At 43.2% G+C, this 18,243-nt stretch overlaps 1 protein-coding gene across 2 annotated transcripts; it reads left to right on the forward strand.

Moving 5' to 3' along the window:
- The first annotated feature begins 1,012 nt into the window (after positions 1–1,012).
- On the forward strand, positions 1,013–18,041 carry PDCD6 (programmed cell death 6). 2 transcript variants are annotated; one of them, XM_066627265.1, is made up of 6 exons: positions 1,013–1,162; positions 1,304–1,365; positions 4,185–4,229; positions 9,046–9,204; positions 15,224–15,333; positions 17,629–18,041. In XM_066627265.1, exons 1-6 carry the CDS (start codon positions 1,110–1,112, stop codon positions 17,725–17,727), a joined length of 528 nt encoding a protein of 175 aa, XP_066483362.1. In that variant the 5' UTR covers positions 1,013–1,109; the 3' UTR covers positions 17,728–18,041. The 2 variants fall into 2 exon arrangements, with proteins under 2 accessions (XP_066483362.1, XP_066483363.1); XM_066627266.1 differs by having other exon boundaries at positions 9,046–9,198.
- The last annotated feature ends 202 nt before the right edge of the window (positions 18,042–18,243 follow it).

The raw sequence follows: 18,243 nt of genomic DNA on the forward strand, positions 1-18,243 counted from the left end.
TTAGTTCCAACTGTATCTAGAACAGATTCTGAAGGCTGATAGGACAGCAGTGCTCTTAAGCCATTTCTGCCCAACGTTGCATATACGCAACAGGGACCAAATGTGTACACCTGTGGACTGGGCTAAAATGGGTGAAAAAGAAGTCTCGATTCTCAGCCCTGCTCTTCAGTTTGGCATTTGCTCAGTGGTGCGGCAGGCACTCTGGACAAGCTCTTTATTTTCAAGATGGGTTATTATCAGACAAGTTATAATATAGGCAGGGTATAACATCAGACAGATGTATAATTAGATAAGTCATTCAACTAGATTAATGCTGTGGGGCGTTATTAAATATTATAATATGGAAGAGTGCACGGCAATCTGAGAGCCCAAGCCTATTCAGGTCTACTCAGAAGTAAGCCCCATTATAGTCAATGGACTTACTCCCAGGTAAGTGTGGAGAGGACTGCAGCCTTTCTGCCACTTTCTCCTCAGATGAAGAGCCCAAGCATAGGCACGTCTATTCAGAAGTAAGCCCCATTCTAGTCAAAGGGGCTTCCTCGCAGGAAAGTGTGGCTAGCACTGCAGCCTCAGTTGGAAGCAGCCAGACCCCACTGGAAGCCCCCTCCCTGCCGCCCCGTTGCCGGGCTATGATGATGCGGAAGAGGCGGACAACCAAAGACAGGCGCCGGCGTGGCGGGGGGCAGCCCGGCCCCCAAGGGAGCCTGTCCATCCCAGCGGCCGGGGCATTGGGCGCGGCCGGAGCAGCGCAGGGCGCCCCCTCGCTTGGGCAGCAGCCGTCGACACGGCGGGGCTTCCCTGGGCGGAAGGGGGAGCTCTGCCCTTGCTGTGCAAGGGCCGAGCCTGAGGCGTCCCCGTGGGAAGGGGAGCGGCGACGGCCGAGGCGGCCGCCCCATCCGGAAGATGACGCGCCCTGATCCGGCGAGGGCTGCGCTGCCGCTCCTTCCCCCTTCGCAGAGCCCAGGAGTTTCGTCAGAGGAGTCTTCGCGGCGAGAGGCGGCGCTTCGCCTTCGCGACGGCTCTGCCTGGAACGCGGAACTTGGGCTGGGCCTCCTCGGGCCGCGAGTGGGGCTCTGCCGCCTGCGCCTCCCCCCGCCTCGGCTTGGGCCATGGCGACGATGGGGCTGCCCGACCCGAGTTTCCTGTGGGGGGTCTTCCAAAGGTGAGAGTGACGCTTCCCCCCCCGCCCCGCGAGGTGGTCAGCAACGGCCAGCCCTGCTCCCGGGTGAGGGCCGTCAACGCTCGCGCGTCTTCCCCCCTCCGAACGCTGACGCGAGCAACGTTCTCTTGTGCTTCCCCTCAGGGTCGACAAGGACCGCAGCGGGATCATCTCGGACAACGAGCTGCAGCAGGCGCTTTCCAACGGTAGGGCGGGAGCCTCCCTGCCAGCAGCGCCCCTCGTGATGGCAGCTGCTCTCCCGCCCTGCGCACCTCAGCTGGAGCAGGAGGCTAAGAGTCCTTGGTGTCTGAAGTCGTCTCTAGTCACAGCAGGGACGTGTGGTGGGTGGGGAGGCAGGTGAGGTAGAGGTGGAGTCCTTCGAAGACACCTTGCGCGTGGGTTGAGTGCGCTTGAGCACCTCCCACAGCAGTGCTCTTCGAAGGTCTCCGCAGGGGAGGCTCTGCCTCATCTGCCTCCCCATCCACCACACGTTCCTACTGGAAGCAAATGACGCACACCAGAAGCCAGACTACGTGGGTGCTTGCGTTGAGGGTGCTTGGGTGCTCCACATGTGGGTTATGGGTGCTTAAGTGCCTCCCACAGTGGCAGCGCTTTTCAAAGGACTTCAGGGGGAGGCTCTGCCTCACCTGCCTCCCCACCCACCGCACGCCCCTGTTCCCAAATACACCAAGCGTTGTATAATCAGGTCAAAAAAAGACCCCAATACACCAGAGCATAAGCCACCTAACCCCAGGGAAAGCTGTTTTGAACAACTGTCTAAGCAAAGGATAAGTCGTTGTATGTCTCTCTCTCTCCCTCCCCCCAACTGAATTCAACAAGGAAAAAGAATAATTTAAAAAACACTAGCTGTAACATAGGCTTTCTTTTGGCAGTTTCTTTTGGTTTCAAACAGTGGAAGCTCTTAGAAAGCCCTGCTCTGAGTCCCTGTCAGCCTTGCTTCTAAAATGGAGGGGATCCAGAGTAACATCCCAGAGGAGGGGGAGGCAATTGAAGGCATTCCTTCAGATATGTAGGCTTTAAAGGTAATAAAAGTGTTGGACTTGGATCAGGGTAAACCCATCCGCTATAAAGCTCCCTTTGGTCAGTCACTGTCTCATAGCTCAGCATACCTTGCAGAGTTGGAGGCAGTGTTGCCTTTAAGGAAGTTGGGCTCCATGCAGTTTTGGAGCTTGGCATTCCCAGAAGTTGAGAGAGTTGGACTTAATGAATGTACTTCAATAAGTTATCCATATATGAGTAACTTTAAATGTTAGTAGTTGTGTGGAATGTCAGGTATATTATCTACAAGACTATAATCTGTTGAATTAGATAACATGAAGCATTTATTGACATTAGGATTGTATAAATTTTTAGAATTGCACAGACCCACTCTTTATTAACAGTTACAAAGTTTATTTGTATCCTGTGGTACAATCAGCTAGTTAAGCATAGTAGCAAAAAAAGTAAAACATTCTTCAAGCCTTATTGCTACTAAGCTCTATCTAGGTTTTAATATTGACCACTTATTGCTAAATTGGTGTGGTGTTGGGTCATGGTTACAGAGAATGTTAATGTGTCTCTGGTTTTTAGCTGGACTAGAGTTGTCTGCCATCAAAGTAGGCATTTTGTGCCTCTGCCACAAAATCCTAACTACAGATTAGTTGGGAGGCATGAGTGAAGCCCTAGTTTCTTGGGAGCAGTCAAAGATTGTATTTCTAAGTATTTTGACAAATAGTAGCCTCACTGTCTTGAGTTTTCTGCTTAGCGCTTTTTCAGTCCTGTTTAGGAAGGCAAACTGTAGCATGGAAGGTTGTACTCACCTTTTACAAATTCCACCCATTTATCCACAAAGCATGCCTTGTTCTAACAGAGCCCTCCCAGGATAATGCTGCCAAATTGAGCCTCAGTGGACTGTGACATTTTTGGAAACATTGCACTGTGACAGTAATGGTCTTTGTGGGACCAAAAAAAAAATCCGCAGTGTGGTGTTTTCCAGTTCAGCTCAAAATATGCTTGAATTGAAATTTTGATTAAAGTTGACCCAAGACATGCACCCCGTAATAAAGACATGTCAGAAAATTAGTTGGTCCCAGCATTACTGTAACATCTATGATGGGATAACATCAGATGCCTTGTGCTACCACTCTGCAGGGATGTGCTGGAGCCACTCCTGAGTCTCCACCCCTCTTGACTTGAGTTGCAAATTAGTCATAATGGCGTCAATCACAGCTCATCCAGAGTCATTTTTAAGTCATTTTGACTCGTCAGAGTCGTTTTGAGAAACAAGTTGAGTTGTGGAAGCAGTGAAAAAAAAGCAAGCACACACAATAGCGAGTCTGGATTCAAGTCTTTTCATTTTTAGTGTAAAAGTCCCAAGTCAGTGCCCATGTTTTTTACACGTGACTTGAATTTATACGAGTTGTGAAAAAGCATGTTTTTGCAACTTGAGTCTGAGTCACCTGAGTCATGGCCCATCCCTGCCTCTCTGATTTAAGGTTCCTTGTGCTCATTACCAATTCCAATTCCAAAGCAATGGCAGTGCCTTTTCTGATACTATACCAATTAGAAATGGATTTTGAAGGTTTTTGAGCTGGCATATCTGGATAATGCTTGGAAAACCAAATTTCAAGCTGCAAAGCTCTCTTTCTCCCCCCCCCCCCCAAAAAAAACTTCTGGTATATTTGTGCTGTGCAGCCTGCTAGGCATGTTGCCTTCCTCTGCACTTTCCCTGCCATGTCCAATATGTATGTTTTCTTTTTAGCTGTCAGTTCTAGGTCTCTGAACCCCTAGTATAAAAAATGGGGAGAGACTGAAATGTTGTTCAAATATAGTTGTATCAAATGGTATCCTTGTTGCAAGAGTTATGGCCCAATTTATTATCATTTTGATAGTGGTCCTTTTATGCTAGTAAGGTACATGACCTGAATGGAAATAACATAACTGAAATTGTTGATTCATCAGTACTGTTTCGATTTTCCTGTTTCTGTTTCTTTTTTTCCCATGGTTTGCATAATTTCCTTTTTAGGAACGTGGACTCCATTTAATCCAGCAACAGTCAGATCTATCTTATGTAAGTGATTTTTGCATTCACTACAGCTTTGTTGTTGTTGTTGTTGTTATCATCAGTATTTCTATACCGCTTTTCAACAAAAGTTCACAAAGCGGTTTACAGAGAAAAATCAAATAACTAATGGCTCCCTGTCCCAAAAGGGCTCACAATCTAAAAGATGCAAAACACCAGCAGACAGCCACTAGAAAAGACACTGCTGATGTGAGGCGGGCCAGTTACTCTCACCCTGCTAAATAAAAGGAGCACCCACTTGAAAAAGTGCCTCTTACCCAATTAGCAAGGGTATTCCGGTTTTTTAAATAGATTCAAAAATAAGTTTATGTCAGCAAAATGTCATAGTAAGACTGTTAAATAATTTGAGTCAGTGGAGAGAATATCATGCTTTAAAATGACCTACTATTTACATTGCCACCTTAAATAATCACAATGCATTCTGGGGCAAGGGTAGAAGGAGCAAGGAACTTCTGCATGATTTGGAAGTGGAGCTTTCAAGCCTGAAAATAGCTGTAGAGGCTGGGAAATGGTGCAGTTTGGCTGCGCAAAGGTAGAAAACCCAATATTGGTGTACTTTTTAAAATGACCTTTAAATTTCATCCCTAGTGTCTGTGGATTTCATGGATTTTGAAATCCATAGATTTCATTATCTTTGGGGGTAGTTCTGGAATGGAACCCCGTGCAGAAACTGAGGTTCCATCTGTACACAATGGATGTGTACAAAATTTGCAGATTTAGAATTTAAAACATGAGCAGATTGTAGTTGATAATTCAGCGTCCTGCTTTCCACTGTCCACAAGATGAGTTCTTCCAAATGACTTTAAACAACCACTGAAATTAAAAAATGAAAACAAAACCCCAATTCTAGTTACTTGCAAGTTACAAAGAATGTTCTTGAAATTGTGGCTTATTAATTTACTGTAGATACTTACCTACAGGGCGAGAAATTTCTGCCAATAAATCAAGCTTAGATAATTACCTTGCCTTATCTCCAAGGTTGCTCATGGGGCAGAGCTTTTCAACTCCAGAGAATTTGCTTTTCAAGCAGCATTGTTTATCAAGTGGCACTGGAGAAGCAATGTAGTGATAGAGGGCCTTCATCTCCAAGGCAACCCCTGGAAAGCTGCAGCCAAAGTTAACCTTTTCACTGCTCCGGAGACTTCCATTGAATTCCACTGAATTGAAGCAAGCCTCCTTCTCTAAGTTCAGAGCCTGCTGCCTCATTCCATTTTGCAAATGCTTGCATTTTGCAGAGGTCTGTTTTTTTAAACACCAGGATGTAATCCTCATTTCCATTTGAAACAAAGTCCCAGGCTACAATTCAGTGCACCATTATTTAAGAATAATACCCATGGAAAGCAATGGGTCTACTTCTGAGTAAATAGGGTTGCAACTATGTGCAGCTGCACTTGTAGTAATTCCTTGTTGCTTGTCTCTGCTGTGAATTGAATTGTGCAGTCCCAGTTATATGTTCTAAGTTGTATGTTATATGTTGAGCTTCTGGCTTAACATACCAGGCACCTTAAAGAAGGATTTGATTAATGGTTCTCCTGCAGTGGTTCCCAGCCTTTTTCACTTGCATACCCCTTGGCAGCCCATTTCCATAAATTGTACCCCTCATATTAGCTAAATGTTTGTAATTAAGATTAATAGTGTAAGCCCTCATCTTCTCTACATGAAAATCCATATTTCATATAATCATCACAGTATTTCCTCTTTTTATTGTTTGAAGAAGACTATATCTTTGCACTGTTTTGCACCAGAAGTGTCCTGAGAGATTCTTGGTGATTGAGCACTTTCCATATTATGTTTCAGCTTTTCTACTGTGCTGGTTTTTAATCAGATTCATACATGAATTGATCGCCTAAAATTAGCTATTGGTGAGGCTTTCACAGCCATTACTTGCCTTTTTCTGCCATTATTCAATTCTTTTTCAAGCACTCCTACAGGTCCTGTTGAGTGCCCCTACGGGTACATGTACCCCAGGTTGGCAACCACTGTTCTACTGGTATGTTGTTTGCAGTGCACTTATTCTGATAGTGTTTACAAAAAGGTTGTGAAGACCAGAATTTATAAAGTTAAAGGATCTGATGCTGTGAGCCAAGAGTTGTCACTAAACTCTGGCCAAAGTAATGCCACTTTAACATCATTTCTGACTCTGGTCCTAAAATGATTGTTAGCAAGAAGCTGTAAGCCACCCCTCACCCAGTGCCTGGCTCTCTAGTGCCTTAGTCCTTGAAGACCAGACAGAGCTGGTCTGTGTTATCTTTCCAAAACAACAACTAATAGTTGTAAAGGGGGTGTTTGAGTTTGGCAGGGATGGAATTTTACTGGACCCTTTTTCTATGCTTGTCTGTGTTTGAAATGAGTAGAAAAAGCTAGCTGCGTCTAGTTACACTTGCGCATTATCTGAGGCAACTGTCCTCCTTGCTGCCTTGCTATGGAACCAGCAATAAGCAAGCTGTTTTCTGCTATACCTTCCCTCAGAGTGTTAAATTAGTATGTAGCACTCCGGGTAATGAACCTCACACTGCCTTTGTGGGTTCAAGGGCAACAGATCTTTACTGTATCTTTAATAAATTATAGACTGTATAGTTCTTAGGTAACAGTTACTAAATTTTCAGGATCTGGCCTCAGGTAAAATTAGACAAAACTATAGTCAGACACCACCCTAGGTTTAACCCCCGACTTATCCGAGGATCATAAAATTCCTTTATTTTGGCTCAGAAAACCTGCCCTTATCTATGAGATTGACTTATAGGCAGGTATCTGCGATGCATAGTCTGCCCACTTTCCTGCCTAAGCCTTGGAAGAAGACATTAGTAGTGTATGGGACCCATACGCAAGAGGCCTTGTTCCTGTAAAGAGGTTCCTTGGTAGAGGTTTCCATCCACCCCTCCACCCATTTTTCATGTTTTTCTTTGTTGATTTTATACCATATTTGACTCATTGCACAACAGCTATGTCTGTATACAAATGCTGTCATCTTGGGTTGGGGTGGAGCACAAGATGCTGCCTTTGTTAAATAGAGCTATTTATAGTTTTGAAACCGTTATTTTATACATGATAAAGTTCATGCAAATAGTTTATATAAATTAATTTGATTAAATAATTTTTTTTTAAGTTCATATTCCTCTGTATGAGATATGTAGCTATGGGTGACCTTTCTTTGAAAACTATCAAACTGTTGAAATTACTTTCCTGTCTGACGTGGCATAGCACACTGGTGGCCAAACTCGCCACTGCTGCGCAATTAAAATGCAGTCCCCGTTCAGACTGCATCTTACCATTCCACTGGGTTGCCGCACTTATTCCTAGCAGATCAAGAGACAGGGACGCTCTGGGCAGCCATGTCTGCCTGGAGTCCTGTCATGCAGCCTTCTAGGACGCTGGACAACAGATGCGACTGCTCAGAGTGTCCCTGTCCCTCGATCTGCTAGGAATACACACAGGAACCCAGTGGAATGGTGAGGTCTGCTCACCAGGCAGACAGTTTCATCCAAACCCTGGGCTGAGGTTTAGACAGCCCTGGCATAGTATGATTAAAGACATGTATGCCCGTTCTGGCCCCTTCCCTTGCATGAATGGGGTGGGGGAGGGAGTAGTAGAGTCCAGTACTTCAAATGTAATATATATTTGTAGCACATGTAGAGGGGTGGTTCAGATTAAACCCCTGATCTCTGCAATTAAAAAAAGTCAACGATGTGCAAGGGGAGAGAACCAGAATGTGTGCATAGCATGAGCACGTACAGCCTTAATAATGAAGAACTGGGTCGGACTGGGAAGTGTTGTTCAGCCTGACTTTATGTGACTTTTAACTAATAATTGCCTCTGTGATGACAAAAAGAAAATGGAATACTTCGGGGGAGGGAAAGTAGTAACTGTGGAACTTTTCACATATGTTGTGCCCATGTACAGAATACCTACACTAGGTATGCATTTCCATGTGAATGACTGTACATGAGGGCCCCCAAATCCATATATCTCATATCCGTGGTTTCAGTTAACTGCCAATCGGATCTGTGCGCTCTCTGTGCCTCCTCCAGAGGCAAGGGGAGTTCCATTCTCCTTGTTTTTGGAGGCTTTTCTAAACCCTACAGACGCTGCTCATGATGTCCTGCAGTGGTCAGAATGGCTCTTTTGACCAAAAAAAAAAGCAATTTCCAGTTTCTCTCTGGAAAAAGGAAGTGACGTTTTTATGTCTTATAAGGCATTCCGATGCCTGGAGGTTTTCCCTGGGCCTCAGAATGCCTTCTAAGGCATAAAAACGTCACTTCCCATGGGAAGGTGCATGTTTTGGACAGAAACTACCACGGACAGACTTGCGTAGCCTCTGCAGGGCTCAGAAGATCTGGAGGGCAAGGGGGTCCCCAAGTATCCGTTGTTTCGGTTAACCACGGGGGGGGGGGGTTCCAGAACAGAACCCCTGCAGATACTGGGGCACTCCTTACCTGGGTTTATTTTGCTGACCAGTAATCCATGTAGACAGATTGTATCTGCGTGGAATGAAACATAGGTTCAGAATAACAATAATTATACCCAAGTACAATTTGCAAGAGCCCTTGCACTGGACTCTTGAGTTTCATTAGAACAGATTTTTCTGCCTATGAAGGTGATATTTCCGTTATTGTGGTTTTTCTTTTTTGGAATGAATAGCAGAAGAAAGTACAATAGTTGAGATTGTTAACTCATTTCCGAGGTATGTTGCTTCTGTAATAATAAATCCTTGTCACTATCGTTTATTAACAGGAAAGTAGTAGAAAATTAGTGGTGGCCACTTCTATATGTTAGGTGTATTAATATTGTTTTATGTTTCTTTCAGCCATGTTTGACAGAGAGAACAAAGGTGGTGTGAACTTCAATGAATTCACTGGAGTCTGGAAATATATCTCTGACTGGCAGAATGTCTTTCGCACGTATGACAGAGACAATTCTGGAATGATTGACAAACATGAATTAAAGCAAGCACTAACAGGTTTTGGTAATTTGCAATTATAACTGACTCTAGCACAATCATGTATAGAACTTTGCCACAACATGCGTTGGAATATTTCCAGGTAAAAAGAGAAAGGGGCCTTACTGGTTCTTTTTTAGTACTTTAAAAAAGTTGGAAAATGCTACGCTGTGAAGCTTATCTTTATCGGAAGGATATTTCCAAAGGAGAAGAAAACTACTTAAATAAGCAGTTTTCAATCTTTTTTATCTCATGACCCACTGACAAGGCATTAAAATTTTCAGAGCACACTATCAGCTTTTTTATGATTGACAAGGCAAATCATGTGCTGCTGCTGGGGGGCTTACATTCCCAGTGACCCAGTGAATTGGGGAGTAAAGAAATTAACCTCCCCAAATAATAAATTAAATAATGATAATAATGATGGTAATAATAAATTATTATTATTATTAAATAAAATAAGTTAATTAAACTTTATTAAAGTAATTAAAATACATTAATATTATTAAATAATAAATTGGCCTCTCCCAAACTCCTGTGGACAATTTGCAGCACACCAGTTGTAAATAGCTGCTCTAAATACTAATATGATTTGTATTTTATCCTAGTATTTTCAAATAATAAATTCAGGTAGTCAATTTAAGCAAGCGCCATTATGTTCTTAAGCTTTTAAACTAATCTAGTAATTTTAAGAAATAAATTTTGTTAACTAATGAAGGAAATATGTTTGCCAAGGAAGCCATTCCGAGTTTTCTGCTTTGTGAAAGTGTTAACCGTCAGAGATTCACATCCTTTCTGACCACATGAAGTACCAAGAATAGAAATCCTGATAGTGAGGTTTGATCACTCTTTTTTTGTAGTAGAATATTGACCTCTTGGAGGAAGACTGCTAATGAAGGGGTTTTACAATGGACTCTTAGGGTGGAGGGGGATGGTGTCTCAAATTGTATGACATAACTGAGCCCATTGTAAGAACCTAGTAAATCAAAGGATGGAATCCTAGTCTTCAAGGAGTAATTTGAACCTGGGTTCAAAGTTGCCAGGTAGACCGTGGTGGATGCTAGAGCTTATAGTAACGCACTTGGCACATTCTCTGAGGAAGCTGCAGCTTGAGATTTTGATACGATCTTAGGTTTAGAATGTGGGTACTTGTGGAAAGACATGTATGATCATGATTGCCGAGGTGAATGAGAAACACAATGCTGCAGGGTCTGTTGGTACCGAAACGGATACACTGTGCTGTTGAGGAGTTACTCCTAGGAATTGAGCAGTTGATTTTGTTTCTTCACTTTTCCTAAGTGTCATCTGATATAACACTAAATAAGCCTTTGCCATCAAAGGTTAATTCTCTGTGGGCCTCTTCAGCCTAGAAAAGAGGCACCTGAGGGGGGACATGATTGAGACATACAAAATTATGCAGGGGATGGACAGAGTGGATAGAGAGATGTTCTTTACACTCTCACATAACACCAGAACCAGGGGACATCCACTAAAATTGAGTGTTGGGAGAGTTAGGACAGACAAAAGAAAATATTTCTTTACTCAGCTTGTGGTTGGTCTGTGGAACTCCTTGCCACAGGATGTGGTGATGGCGTCTGGCCTGGATGCCTTTAAAAGGGTATTGGAAAAGCTTCTGGAGGAGAAATCCATTACGTGTTACAAGCCATGATGTGCATGTGCAACCTCCTGATTTTAGAAATGGGCTATGTCAGAATGCCAGATGCAGGGGAGGGCACCAGAATGAGGTCTCTTGTTATCTGGTGTGCTCCCTGGGGCATTTGGTGGGCCGCTGTGAGATACAGGAAGCTGGACTAGATGGGCCTATGGCCTGATCCAGTGGGGCTGTTCTTATGTGTGGACTTGTATAAATGTAGAGTGTTGTATAGATGGAGAGCGGTGGAGCAAAGCCATGCGTTTATGAGATCTGTACATCCAACCATAGGCTTTGAATTGCAGCTGTATTGCATCTTGCAGTATCCTTTAGGTAATCTATAGATTTCTGCCTAGCAGGCAGGTGCTTTTTATTGTCTGAAAGATGTTTGAGGGAGTTGCATTGCTCATTACCAATACTAGCTTTAGAAGCAAGTTTCATAGTTCAAGATTCGGAAACAGAGTGTGTCCGTATACTTCAATTTAGAAGGCATCATGGCCTTTTCTGTTGGTGCTGAATGTTGAACTTAGTGACTTACCTTGTGATACTATTGATGACCTGTGAGTCTACTCCTGGATGGCTCTACAAGAAGAGCAACTATCCTGCTGGACCATGTACATTTTCAAATGAACAGGAGATAATGTTGATTTTGACTTACTAGGTTATTGGTTGTGTATGGGGTTCAGAGTCCATTAACACAGTTCTAATTAACTGGGCTGAAGGGAATATCCTTCTCTGAACTGCCTTTTTTGGGTTCAGGCTTGCTCTGATTTTGTGCTAAAATACACCAAAATCTTTGTTTGCATAGATTGTAAGTCAGACGTGTCTCTTCAGTGACAGACTCTGTGAAACTGGCTGTAAGATATTGGGCCTTCCCCAAGGCCTGAAGTTAGGTTATAGATCTGTTTGAGACTTGTGGTTTTTGTTTTTTAATGTTAATTTTATAAAAATGTGTATATTAGTGATCTGAAAAAATTTAATTTACAACTTGTTACAACTTAATTTACAATTTACCAGCAGTTTAGGATTACAATGGGACAAGAGGGGTTTTGCAACAAAATGCTGCAGTATGTCTTCTCCCTGTGAGTTCTATAGGAATTACTGTATATACACGTGTATAAGTTGAAAAATTTATGCCTTAAAATTGGCCCTGTAAACATGGGTTGACATATACATGGGTCAATGTAGTAAATAAAGCTTCTAAGTGTAGTTGCTTGGTGAGGTGAGCTGGGCTGAGAAGCTGGACGCGGTGGGGGTGTGTGTGTGAGAAAAAGAGTAATTTTACTTGTCCGTAATTGTTCTGAGGCAGCAACGGAAAGTAAACAAAAAATGGTAGACATTTTTAACTTTTTGCCCAAACAGGAAGAGAAGTGAAGACGCTTGGGGGAATTGTAGTCTGTGTGAGGGCTGATGCTATGGAAGTAATGTGCTGTATTCCTCACAAAGTCTACAACCCCCATAAGCGCCTTCACCTTCTTTCCTGTTTAGAGAAGGATGTAAAATGGCTCTTTTTTCCTTTTTGGCTTTCTACTGCTGCCTCAGAATACTTACTGGTAAGTCGTTTTAAAATTTCACACATCCCTTAGCCTTGACTTATCCATGAATCATACCAAATTCTATTATTTTCTGCTTAAAACCTGCCCTCAACATATCCATGAGATAGACAAACACAAGTACCGTATTTTTCGCTCTACAAGACGCACCTGACCATAAGACGCACCTGACCATAAGACACACCTAGTTTTTAGAGGAGGAAAACAGGAAAAAAAAAATTCTGAACCAAATAGTGTAATAAAATATGTCTCTCCGCTGCTCTGTTTCCATGCTCCTTAGCATATTTTACTACCTCTAGTTTAAAAGGAATTTTATATGCTAGCCTTTTCTGCTTTATCATCCTTGCACTGGTAGAATGAGGTACTGTAGTATTTTTCTGCAAGTGCATTGTCACTAAGCGCTGAACATTTGCATTACCGTTGAGCGATGGCATTTGCATTACAATTTGCATTTGCATTACCATTGCATTTGCATTACCATTGAGCGCAGGCAGGACCCTGGTCAGGGGCAGAAGCACCTGCCAAGGAGGCTCTGCTGCCCTGAGAACACCTGCAGCTTTGCAGTATTCGCTTCATAAGACGCACACACTTCCCCCCCCCCCACACTTTTTTGGGGGGGAAAAGTGCGTCTTATGGAGCGAAAAATATGGTATATATGGTCCCTCAAGAGTAGACATGCCCTAGATCATGCTTCCCATCTCTTTCAAGCAGCAGCCATAAGGTGATGTTCAAAATCTTTTCACCCCCAATGGATGCCTCTGTAGCAGTGATTTCCAACCTCACAGATGTAAATCTCACAGCATGCTGATTAAAATTGTCAAAGCACATCATCAGTCAAAAAAACTGGTTGATAAGGCACATCACACTTCTGATGAAGGGCTCACATCTCCCACTGGGCCTTCTAATAAATTACTCTCCCCCAAACTCCTGTGACACACCTATTGATCATTCATGGCACGCTGGTTGAAAATAGCTGCCCTGTAGTAATCCAGATTATCTCATTAACCCTTAGAGTCTCTTGGAATCAAACCATTTGTGGCCTTTTGCCCCCATTGGTATGTGGTGTTTCTGAAAGTTCTTTCTACATACTTCTGGAATTAAATACTAGGGACCACCTCCTCTTTATGGATAGTTGTTTTGGCTACAATCCTGCTGGGATGGAGGTGGAGACTCTAAATTACAGTACAGTTGTGCACTGCTTAATGACAGGGATCCGGATCACAATCCATGTCGTCAAGCAGCACTTGATGCAATCCAGTCCCTCTGCAGGGATGTTTCCCTCCCCTCCAGAGGGATGTCTGAGCTTCCCAGAAGCAGCGTGCTTCTAATTGCTGCCTCTGTGAAGCTCAAACTGAGGGAAATTGCGGCTCTTGCACAGCTTCTGGTTTCACAGAGGAAGTCAGAAATTGCGCAAAAGATACGATTTCCCTGTCTGAATCTTGCAGAGGCAGCGCTTAGACCTGTGCTGCCTCTGGGAGGCTCAGACAACCCTCTGGAAGGGAGGGGAGCAGAGCTCCCTCGCTTTTGGAGGGTTGGGGTGTGCGCTCTGACGACCACGTGACCACACATGGTAATCGGTTATGCAATCCTGGCGTTAACCAGAATGTCACTAAGGGGTGCACACTTGTAGTGCCCCCTTATCTGCGGTGGTTCCGGAACAGAATCCCCTGCAGATAGCTGAAACCGTGGGTATGGACAAATGCCTGTCTCTGCAGCCTGGGCCCTCTGGAGGTGGAGGAGTCCGGCTCCCCTCCTCAGGGGGCTTCCAAGTCCCACAGAGATTGCGAATGTCTACCCACGGCAGGCCTCAAAATGGCTGTTTTTGGCTGAAAAATGTCAATTCTGGTTGTTGGCCAAAAACCTGACATTTTTATGCCCATAAAAGGCATTAGGAGTGCCAGGAAGCCCCTGGAGGCTTTGACTAAAAACTTTGTTTTTATTTTGGTATAACTAGTCTGTACAATATGTCTTATTGTACAGCAACTTTTCTTTTGATTGTTTTTTCTTTAGATATAGTCTGCCACCTCTTGTATAACAAAATGGCTATCCATTAAACCAGCCATTTTCAACCACTATGCCATGGCACACTGGTGTGCTGCGGATGGTCCACAGCATGTCACAGGAGTTTGGAGAGGGTCATTTATTAATAGGGCTGTTGGGGGATTCAAGCCTGGTGTGCCTTGTCAACTGTCAAAATACTGGTGTGCCTTGGCAATTCTGGCACCTTGTCAGTGTGCCATAAGATGGAAAAGGTTGAAAATCGCTGCATTAGACAACTGCCACAGAATATATTTCCAGAGTGGTAGTCCTTACTGGATTTAAAAGATGCTGATTCAAACAGCATAGCGCTAATTGTATCTTGATTCTAAATCTTATGAACAGTAACTTGCTTCTTGACTAATCCAATAGACATTAGCTATTTGTAACTTTTGATTTCTTTTCAAGAGCCAGGATCTTTAACTGGTTCTGAAAGCTCCATCATGGCACTCTATATCAGTATGTTGTGCGTTCCACAAGAAGAAATCTCATCTTGGCCAACTATAAGAGTGTGTTCAGTTTCCTGCTCTTAGAAAATGATTAATTTGCTTTTTGGAACATAAGTTGCTAAAATTTTGTCCAGTACAGCTTTTGTATTGCTTGTTTTCATTATACATCTTTTCTCACTAGAGTTTGCTCTCAGTTTGAGTGCATGTTGTCTAGTTTTTACCACTATTTGTTGTATTGTTTTATGTATGTAACTTTGTATTATCTTAATCATGTGATTTGGCGATATTCATTGCCATTTTCTTGTCTAATTATACATGTTCTTACTTTGCTCATGAATACTTTCAATTCTTTCAAGGTTTTCGACTCTCTGATCAATTCTACGATCTCCTTATTCAGAAGTTTGACAGACAGAGAAGAGGACAAGTGGCTTTTGATGACTTTATTCAGTGTTGTGTTGTTTTGCAGGTAACCACAAACTCTGATACGGACAAGTTAGGATTTAGGATGGACCAAGTAAAGCTGGCCTATCTGTGATGAGACTTTGAGTTAAACATTTCTACTCCTAGTGAAACCTCCATTCACAACACACTGCAATTCCCTTGAATATGAGAAATGGTTTATACAAACCACTTTGCTATATTGGAATATAAGGAAAACTGCAGTGTACTACTGTGGGAGGTCTCCCCCCCCATCCCAATCTGACAATTCTGGATCCTTATGCTGTGGAAAGGACATCTTTGCACAAACAAGGCAGGAGTCTTATTGTGCAGTCAAACGAATTAATGAAAGTAAGACTAAGCTGACTGAGCTACAGCAGAAATGTACAAGTTGCTTCACCTTTGCTAAAATGTCCCCACTATTGTGCAAGGCAAGGACCCAGTGATCCGTGCCATTAATCACTGCTTTACTTTCACATACAACCTGCATAATTGTGGAGCGGTGTAAGGAAGACCTCAAATGTCTTTAGATAGGAATTTTTTGTTCAGGTGAGCAGCAAGGAATGAAACCATTGAAGAAAGCAAGAGATCATCACATTACAGCAGTAGTTCTCAAACTCTAGAGAGTTTGCGGGAGCAGGAGGGGGCAGTGATGCAATCCCCAGGATCACGTCACTAAGGGGGCTGCAGGGGCTTGGCTGGATTTACCAGAGCCTCCTGCAGCCTCCCAGGGGTGCGGGGAGCCCTGCAAAAGTGTTTGCAGGGCTCCCCAGTCTTCTAAAAGCGAACGTGGAGTGATTGTGTTCCACTTCCGGTTTTGTGGAAGTGGAGCGCAATCGCTTCGCTTTCACTTTTGACGATATGGGGAGCCCTGCAGACGCTTGCACAGGACTCCACACACCCCTGTGGAGGAAAAATTTTTCTGGAGGAAAAATCCATTATGGGGTACAAGCCATGATGTGTATGCGCAACCTCCTGATTTTAGGAATGGGTTAAGTCAGAATGCCAGATGTAGGGGAGAGCACCAGGATGAGGTCTCTTGTTATCTGGTGTGCTCCCTGGGGCATTTGGTGGGCCGCTGTGAGATACAGGAAGCTGGACTAGATGGGCCTATGGCCTGATCCAGTGGGGCTGTTCTTATGTTCTTATGTTCTTACCCCCAGGAGGCTGCAAGAGGCTCTGGAAAGTCCAGCCAAGCCCCTGCAGCCCCTTAGCGATGCGATCCTGGGGATTGCATTGTTGCCTTCTCCCTGTCTCCCTGCTGCCTCTGCCGGGGCAGAGGCCGGGGCATCGGGACACCCCGGTTTGAAAACCACTGCGTTACAGCACTAACCATTCAGTCTTAAAATTCTGTACTATAGTAGGGAACATTCATCTCTGGATACTACATCAAGTTTTTTAGTATTAAGATTCTTCAGTATTAAATGTATTTGACCCTGTTCCTTTTACTAGACAAGGAGTACTACTAAATAACAGCACTCTTTACCACAGCCATTGATCTTTCAGTGAAATTTAGCTATTGCATCCTTGTAGAGGTCAAACTCAGTTATGACTTGCACTCCCAGGTACACTGGGGGTTGCTGGCACTAGCGCTTTTACCCAGGAAGTCTTGTCTGTGGTGCTTTTGCACAGTGTGATAGTGCTGGAGCAGCAAGAGCCAGCTGTTTCACCTTCAGTATCTTCTGATTTCAGGATAAACCTCTGGAACAGAACTGGTAAATAACGTTGAGGGGACAGTGTAATGTAGTGAGGCATTTAATTATGTTTGGGGTTTAAATAACTAGCTATATCCGTGTTTGTCTAGGTAAGGCTGCAAGTACTTCAGTAGATTCTCTAGTGAACTGTTTATTGCTGTTGCTTAAAGGTCACTTTGTATGCATTTGGCAAACAAAGGAAGCATGAGGCAATACATTGGCTGCATTCATACATTGCCCTAAACTGTGGTTTGTTTTCACATCACATTGTTTGACAAAGCAGGTTGCAAATGAGTTTATGTAGACAGTGAATTGTTGCATCAAAGTGAGCCAGCTGTAGTTATGACTGCTGCACCATGGGAACAGACATGAACTTGTACAACAAAGCAGATAACACCTCTGTACCATTTCTTCCCTCTTGTACATACTGATGCCTTCAGTGTTAGGGTTCAAAACAATAGTTAACAAAAACTATGGTTTAGTATGATGAATAATTTAGATTATGTAACCTAACAAAGGATTAGTGATCTCACTAATAAGATCACTCCTGCTTCATAAGCAATATTCAAATTTCAGTGGTGTAATGCAGGAGTAGTCTAGCTAAATCTGTAATTCCTTTTTGTTTTCAGAAATGGACAGATGTCTTTAGACGCTATGATACTGATCAGGATGGTTGGATTCAAGTGTCTTACGAGCAGTACCTTTCCATGGTCTTCAGTGTTGTATGACAGCAACCAGCACTTCACTGGAATATTAAATTGAGTTGCCAATGTTCTTTATATACAAAACAATGGATAACTTCTTATTCTCAAATATTGTATAGATCCAGTTTAGAAGTACATTCTTTTTTCAGGTTATATTGTTTGTGGCCACACACCAGCTGCTGCTTTAAAGTTCAGCACTGCATCATGTACATTAAAGATTTCTGAATATGTAAAGTTTAAATGCCAAACTATGTGACTAGTGCTAATTCAAACTTGCACACTATTTGCATGTGCCTTTTTTTACAGAGAATATAAAAATAAAGTCTTTCGGTGATTAAGTGTGTCTTGTGTCTTCATGACATTCAGAGCACAGGTGTGTCTCAGTTGTACTGTCTTTCTATACCCTTGTGACGGAATATCTAAAACCTGTTCTTCCTTTTTGATGTGGAGATGTTTATATTATGGAGAATATTTTAATACGGGATATGAACATGGCAGTAAGATTGCAGAGTTGAATCCTAAAAGAGGGACATTGAGTGA

Source organism: Tiliqua scincoides, chromosome 5 (genome assembly GCF_035046505.1).
Source record: "Tiliqua scincoides isolate rTilSci1 chromosome 5, rTilSci1.hap2, whole genome shotgun sequence".
In the NCBI taxonomy this organism is placed as follows: Eukaryota; Metazoa; Chordata; class Lepidosauria; order Squamata; family Scincidae; genus Tiliqua; species Tiliqua scincoides.

Coding starts and splice junctions, on each gene's coding strand:
- PDCD6 (XM_066627265.1), top strand. CDS start 1,110: ATGGCGACGATGGGGCTGCCCGACCCGAGTTTCCTGTGGGGGGTCTTC. Junction 1,163..1,303: donor CTGTGGGGGGTCTTCCAAAG/GTGAGAGTGACG, acceptor GCTTCCCCTCAG/GGTCGACAAGGACCGCAGCG. Junction 4,230..9,045: donor AACAGTCAGATCTATCTTAT/GTAAGTGATTTT, acceptor TGTTTCTTTCAG/CCATGTTTGACAGAGAGAAC.